Source organism: Anoplopoma fimbria, chromosome 22 (genome assembly GCF_027596085.1).
Source record: "Anoplopoma fimbria isolate UVic2021 breed Golden Eagle Sablefish chromosome 22, Afim_UVic_2022, whole genome shotgun sequence".
NCBI classification, from domain to species: domain Eukaryota; kingdom Metazoa; phylum Chordata; class Actinopteri; order Perciformes; family Anoplopomatidae; genus Anoplopoma; species Anoplopoma fimbria.
Window position 1 is genome coordinate 13,332,474 of NC_072470.1, and position 7,800 is coordinate 13,340,273.

General features: G+C 40.1%; 1 protein-coding gene across 1 annotated transcript; it reads right to left on the reverse strand.

The window, feature by feature from the left end:
* Positions 1-2,642: 2,642 nt before the first annotated feature.
* LOC129111963 (uncharacterized) lies at positions 2,643-4,405 on the reverse strand. Its single transcript, XM_054624128.1, has 2 exons — positions 3,431-4,405; positions 2,643-3,314 (listed from the first exon to the last, which is right to left on the reverse strand). Exons 1-2 carry the CDS (start codon positions 3,674-3,676, stop codon positions 2,667-2,669), a joined length of 894 nt encoding a protein of 297 aa, XP_054480103.1. The 5' UTR covers positions 3,677-4,405; the 3' UTR covers positions 2,643-2,666.
* Positions 4,406-7,800: the final 3,395 nt, after the last annotated feature.

Here is a 7,800-nt window from a genome sequence, read left to right on the forward strand (position 1 = left end):
TACCAGTGAGGACAATGTGTCTGGTCAGCACTTCTTAACAGACCTGGTGGAGGGTTCAGACTTGGTTTTAAGGTTCAGCATACAGTATACAGTTACATTATATTAAAAGCACAAAAGCATAGTAACAAACTGAATGTTAAGTTTTCAAGAACAATGTGCAAAAACATTAATCTTGTGCTTATTTATCTACTAGCTGTTTTGTTTGTTGTATTTCAGGCAGTGGTAGTCTATATATCTATCTATATATTATCTAAAAATAGTCAAACTGATATTCTAATTTATATTTAAATATATATTAATTATATACAGATATATATGTATGGATAGATAGATATATATGAGAATAAAATGATCAAAAAGTATTAATACTATAATTGTAACTGTATCAATGTATTTAATTCAAACAGACACAGTTGACCCATGTTTAGATTGGGTAGTCCTTGTGAAGGGATCTATGTTCGAGTGGACTTAAAGGCACGGTTAGTGTCCACACCATTTCAAGAATTATCCAACCAAATATCCCAACTCTGTTAAATGAAAGTAGCCTGCAGCTCTAGATCCAAAGGTTTATGAATCTAAAAGAAAGTAAAAATGATCAGTATGAATGTAAACAGAACATAATGAATGTTAACAGCTAACATGGCTTTTGTTAGTACTCACAAACAGTCTGAAAACAGGCAGAAAACAGGCGTAAAACCATTGGACGGGCTCATTACAGTCCGGTGGCAGACACAGACACCAGTTAGTTCTGTTTTTGACACAGCATTTGTTTCATAGATTGTTGTTAGGATGTTATGAGTATTTCAACGTAAAATGTCAAAACCTTTTTTTTGAAGATCACCAGCCCTGCCTTTCCAGGTTGTCACCGTTTAGAGGTCATGACCCTGGGCCCATTCAGTAATACATCTATGTAGTTTGTTATAAATATCAGTTTGTTCTTGATAGATTTTATTGACACCTTTGAGAAATAATAAATAGCCTAATAAATGGTATGAGGCATTTCTTAGACGAGTTAGACTGACACATCTTTTCTTACAGAGTGTGTCAGGCTGCTGATCACGGCATGTGAAGTGTAAAAGAATGTCTATTACAGGTTGTGTTTAGTTTAATGGTTAATGCACCCAGTTCACTGCTTCATGGACGGCATGCATTCTTTTCATTCTCTACTGAATCAACTGGGTGGCTCAATAATGCTTCTCCTCCAAATAGCCTCCGTTCTTTAGGGTTCGGGTGGAGAAGCGTGTGCTGTTTCTGGATTCCTAAAAGAGATAAAGGACGCCATCCTGCAGCAAATAAGAGCTGTGGCCTTCGTGTCCTCATTTGTTCCCTGGAGAACTGAGCTGCAGGTTCCTGTGTTTTAGGTGTGAGTCTCAGGAAGCTAATGCTGAAACCATGTAGGGTTAATTGATGCAGTAAAGGGAACCCTCTCTTACGGCTCAGTCACATTGGGCAGAAAGAGGCTTCATGAATAATTGAGAAATTCTCTTTAATGGCATCGCACGGCGTGAAGGTGTAATTGGAGCGATTATGTCTTGCTTCAAGTAATCTTAGGAAGAACACACCTGAGATATAAACAGCAGAAAAACTGTGAAACTTTGAAGAAAAGCTTGACTTTGTCACTATAAAGTTAAAAACGTGGCTTCTTTTTTTAATCAGCTGTCCTGTTGTGTTTCTGTTAGTAGTTTTGTCTCTATTGAGTTGCTTATTGCACAGCATTGAGCTCTCAGGGCCACCATACTCCTCTCCCTCGGTTGCACAACTACAGTCATGTAACAAGGACCTTGTGAAATGTCTTTGAACTACAGAGGAGAGGGAGGTTTGTGCTGTTGATTACACACCAGTAAGAGCTACACACATGTAAAGAACAGGAACTCCTCTCTCATTACCAGAAACTCTAAACTAACCCACGCTTGTTAGTGACGTATGAATAGGTTTAACACAAGGTCGGCTTATGTTCCATGGATTGACTATGTAGGGTCTGCTCCTTATGAAAACTAATGCTTTTACCTCTTTGTCCTGGCTGTTGTTAGGTAAGGTTGCCCAAACACAAAACCAGAAGTCCATCTGAAAAAACTGCTTGTTGCCCAATGTTAACCCCTGTTCCCCAAAGACGTGTTTTCTTCCACTATACTGTAGCTTCACTTAAGTAGTAGTAAGAAGTGTTAATAAGCATCCACAGCCTGACTCAGCATAAAGCACAGGCTGCATTACAGTTTTTCTCGATTGCTTAAGCACAATTTTCAAAACAGGGCCTGTGTTTTCAAAACACTACACACAATTAGCACAACCACACACCCAATTAGCAAAACACTACAGATCCTTTGCAAAATTAAACACTCCTGTAAAAACTATACACTTCTTTTTAAAAACCACACTTTGTTACTATATGAAACACACACGTTTCACATTACTATACTCTGTTTGCACGAGTTACACTCTGCTGTGATAAACCTAAAACACTTTTAGCACTTCTACTTCCCTATGATTAGAGTAGGCTACTATCAACAAAGTACAAATATAATGTAAATTCACCAAACAATACACAAGACCAATGTTGCAGACTGAAGAAACTCATTTATTTCTCAACACGCCCAAAATGTTGACATAGAGATTCATAATACTGTAATCAAACGTCACTTTACGTATTGTAAGTTAAAAAACAACAACTAGACATTGTCTCTTCGCCTAGCTGGATCTGGCCAGAGAATTTCATCAACATCGCAGGCAATGTTGTCATTAGCAAGACACCTTGGAAAGAAACGTCTTGAATGACGAATCCATCCTTGCATTGCTGCTACCTCCATCTGGTCACAGGCCTCCTCCATGGCTTGGATGAGGGGTACCTCAGCCTGGAGACGGAGATCATATACCTTCCACCGCCATGCCGAGAAAAACTCTTCTATAGGGTTGAGGAATGGAGAGTATGGTGGAAGATATAAGACGGTGAAATGTGGATGTTGCTGAAACCAGTTCTGAACCAGAGCAGAGCGATGGAAAGACACATTGTCCCAGACAACAATGTATTGCATATGATTTATTTGATTTGCTGCTGTTATGTTGCGCAATTGGTCCAAGAATGTAAGTATGAGTGCTGTGTTGTAAGCGCCCATATGGGCATGGCGGTGGAGGACCCCATTCTGTGTAATGGCTGCACAGAGTGTTATATTACCCCCACGTTGCCCTGGGACATTGACTATAGCCCTGTGGCCAATGATGTTTCTTCCCCTCCTTCGTGTTCTCGTCAGGTTGAACCCAGCCTCATCTACGTAAATGAACTCATGCTGGATCTCCTCTCCATCCATTCGTAAAACTCTCTGAAAAACAGTGTCCGGCAAAATTGTGTAGTTCAGTGTAGATCTAGTATACATATTACAGTACAGTAAAAAACTGAGACAGTATGCAAGATCACACTGCTAAAGTGAATACATACCTCTGCATAATCATGCCGCAGTCGTTTTACCCTTTCGGAATTGCGCTCGAAAGGCACTCGATAAATTTGCTTCATTTGAATATGTTTCTTTTTTAGGATGCGTGCCAGTGTTGATGTTGAGACCTGATGGATATCATTGAAAATGGCGTGGTTATTGACAATGTTAGCTTGGAGCTGCTTGAGTGTTATAGCATTGTTGGCCAAAACCATGTTTACTATCTCCCTCTCTTGCTGTTCTGTGAACATAGGAGGCCTTCCCCCTTGTCGTCCCTGACCCTCAATCCTATGTAGAAAAAAACCCAGTATACAATAGTACAGTAATTTCACAGGAAAAGGTAACAGAAGTGCTGATAGTGCATAGAATACAGTACTGTAAGCAGTGACTGAAACCGTGCAGATGTTTTTGATATGATGATATTTTTACAATACCTATTTTCCAGTCGAAATGTTCTCATCACACTTGCCACTGTATATCGGCTTAGATTTGGCTGTACTCGCAGTCCAGCCTCCCTCAGCGTCAGGCCGTGGTTGACAACGTGGTCAACCAGTGTTGCGCGGATCTCATTTGTCAGATTCGGTCCTCTTTGAGCACCTTCTTGTCTTCCTCTTCCTCTTCCTCTTCCTCCTCGTTCTCCTCGTCCTCCTCCTCCTCGTCGTCTTACTCTTTCTCTGACTCTTTCCATTGTGCTTGGAGAACGCTGAACTCACCTACTGCTTTTTATAGTGCTTACACACCTGATTGTTGTGTCTGCAATTAAGCAAACAAGTGTTTGCACACCTGATGACTGTGTTGAACCAATTGGTTGGACGGTGTGGTAATTTGACAGTCAGTGCTTTGGTATTGCAAGGACGTGACTTCATGATAGATTTTTGTGTGTAATGTATGTTAAGTGTGTTTAGTGTTTTGCAAATCACTGTGTGTATTGTTTTGCAAAAAGTGTGAAGCTGACATTGTGCTTATAGTGGTGCAGATCTGGGCTCATGTTATGATCCTTGAGTGTAAGGTTTTGATAATAGTGTCATACTTTTGATTTTAGTGTTTAAGCAATCGAAAAATCCATGGATTGACTATGTAGGGTCTGCTCCTTATGAAAACTAATGCTTTTACCTCTTTGTCCTGGCTGTTGTTAGGTAAGGTTGCCCAAACACAAAACCAGAAGTCCATCTGAAAAAACTGCTTGTTGCCCAATGTTAACCCCTGTTCCCCAAAGACGTGTTTTCTTCCACTATACTGTAGCTTCACTTAAGTAGTAGTAAGAAGTGTTAATACGCATCCACAGCCTGACTCAGCATAAAGCACAGGCTGCATTAAGTGTTACCCTGAATTCAAACAAAGCATCTTGTTGAATGCAGTTGAAAGCTGCGGGGTAAAAGAAGAACGATTTCCTTCTTTTACATTAAAGTAAACTGAATGGTTGGAAAGGTCTACTGTTGATTGAGCAAAACAAGATATTTGTTGATGTCTGGTTATGTTTCATCAAGAAAAAAAAACTGATTTCATGTGGGTTAGCACCTGTGTGTTAACCTGTGTTTAACCTGTGTGTTAACCTGTGTGTGTTTGTGTTTACCTGTGTGTTAACCTGTGTGTTAACCTGTGTGTTAACCTGTGTGTTTACCTGTGTGTTAACCTGTGTGTGTTTACCTGTGTGTTTACCTGTGTGTTTGTTTGTGTTTACCTGTGTGTTTACCTGTGTTTTTTTCATAGATTATTACCTTTGTTTTAATCTGATATGGTTTGTGGTGGTTCTTGTGTCGTCACTTGAAATTACACAGATTTTAGAGAGATATCCTCGACTTACATTATCAGTGATGAAGATGATGTACACATTATGATTACACTCCAGAGCAGATGGTGATGTAAAAGGCAGGAGCCTCCAAAAGTTGCATAAGCGACTCCAGTGGGCTTTTGTGTGAGCCGCCTTCTTTTCTGACAGTGTTTAGCAGATCTCTGCAGTCAAAGCCCAAGATTCACCCCCCGCCCCCTGGAGGTCTGAACGCTCCGCTGTGCCAACTTCAAACCGTCTGGAAGTCTTTCTGCCAAAGAAAAGAAAAGAAAAGACAGCGTAACAATGCACCACATGTAGCTTTTAAACTTTAATCTACCTTTCAATTAAATATATGCAGAACAGTGAGGGGAATTCAATATGAATGGGGAGTCTGAGCAGAGACACTCTGTTGGTTTCTGGGGAGGAGATTAATATGTCTCATGGTCGTCTGGATTGTGACTGTAGATGTAAAGCAGATCTCTAGTGTGTTCTGGTGCATTTCTGCCCCTACTCTCTCATAAATACGCCTGTTAAGAATAGTCTGCCAATTCAGAAATGTAAAGCTAGGTTTATTTATGAGGCTGTTAGTATGTTAGGGCAGCCATGTTACACATACAGTATGGAGGAGCCCAAACTAAATCAGCATGCTTTTCTTTGGAACACAGACTCTTTTCAGCAGCTTTCTTTGCCATCTAATCAGGGTTGTCTCTTTTTTCATGGACTTGCAGCCAAACACAGTAAGCTGTGTGTTTTGATGATCCAGTGTTGTTTTGATGCAATGTTCCATCTTGATGTTAATTCCAGGTAAAGTGATCACCAACTAAAGAGTTATCTGCAGAAATAACTGGAAAAAGAAGCACAACAGTCAAACACTAAACTCATGGGGTTATGCTGATTGGGCGTTTGTCTAATCTGAAAGGAGCCAAAAACACCAAATCACCCCCAAAAGATCTAAACAAAGCCCGTATAAAACTGGAGAATCAATGTAATTTATAAGGAGTTACCAAACACAACCTCCTGGTATTTTTAGCCACACGAGTGGAGAGGTTAGTGATGGCAATGTTAGTGATGGCAGAGTGAAATATCTCAACAGCTACCTAATGACCTGATCAGACATCTATGACCTCCTCAGGAGGAATTCTAACATCTTTGGTGATCCTCTGACTTTTTATCCAGCGCCATCATCAGGTCCAATCTTCACTTCAACCAGAACTTGGGTTTATGACCAAATGTCTATAAAAAAAAAAAACCCACCATGTTTACACAGTTAGGGTTCAGTGTCCTGCTCAAGTACACTTCAGATTGTGAACCAGGGTTCTGCTGCCACACCCAAACCGAGTGACCTGACACCCTGATTGGATTGGGACACTTTTGATGTGCAAAGCTTCATCGACGAGGAGGGAAGCCAAACATCGTTTACTTGTAAATGCCACCAGTGTTCAGCTGTGACACTTTCTTCAGGAACGCATTACTGTCATTTTAGTAACAAACATATTACAGTTATTTATCAAAGTCCCTGCGTTACGAGAACGCAATTATAGTTTGTGCCAGGCAAGGTATATATCATTGCATTTCATTATGCATTATGATTATTATTGTACATCATTGCATGATTAACTTCCAGCAGGTATCGACTCAGGTGCATGTGTGACTGTGCCCTGATGGAGAGCAAGAGTTCTAAGAGGTTGCGTTGTTGAAATCTGCATAATGAATGCCAAACCATGCTGGTAGGTGCACAGACTTTGTGGGCGTCTCCATGCACACACAAGCATGCGTAGAACACGGTTTCAAATGGCAGAGTGTAGGTCAATGTCGATCATTTGAGGTGGTGATTATTATAAACTCTCTGGTCTCATAGGAGAATAGGTTCCTGGTTACTGGATGTCTCCTCCATTAAAGAAGCAGAATATTGAGTTATAACAGACCATATCTCTACAAACAGAATCTGCATTCACATGTAGAATCTTTGATGTACGATGGGGTCAGAGATTGTTCCCGAACAGTCTCCTGTGTGTTCTTGTCTGTGTGGTTGTACTGTAGCAGGCTGGTGTCATTTTCAGGTGATTTAACAATGATCCTGCTTCCACATGAGCTGAACAAAACGCTTCACACGGTATAAAGCAGCTGTGGAAAACAATGCCATTCTGACTTAATGCTAGCTATTTTTAAATAGCATAGAGAAACAGGACACAGAATGTCTGGGTTAAATTCATCTTTTGAATGTATTGCTCTTCCACATAGGCTTCTGTTGGATTGCTATAATAAGGCAGCAGCTAATGCTACTTACCCACTCTTTATTAGCTCAGCCTGCAGATAATCAAACTTGACTCATTGTGATCCCTTGTATGTCATTGACAATCATTTTTTTCATAATCCACTTGATAAATGCAAACATGATAAGAGTCTATTGAAAAAAGAAAACCTCTTCTGACCCCCAAAATCAATAATATTCTAATTCACATTATATTTGTATGCATTTATTCTTTAAGTGCAAAGGTTTAATGCTCCGGGATTTATTAAAATTACATCGACATGAAATTTCAGATGCATGTAGCTTCACTTAATTGATTCTGGATGAGTTTCTGCTGGTGTTTATGTATTACT

What these genes read in the sequence shown, in the direction of transcription:
- LOC129111963 (XM_054624128.1), bottom strand. Translation starts at nt 3,676, where the DNA reads ATGTTCACAGAACAGCAAGAGAGGGAGATAGTAAACATGGTTTTGGCC. An exon ending in TGCGGCATGATTATGCAGAG is followed by an intron (nt 3,315 to 3,430) that starts GTATGTATTCAC and finishes ACTGTTTTTCAG; the next exon opens with AGAGTTTTACGAATGGATGG.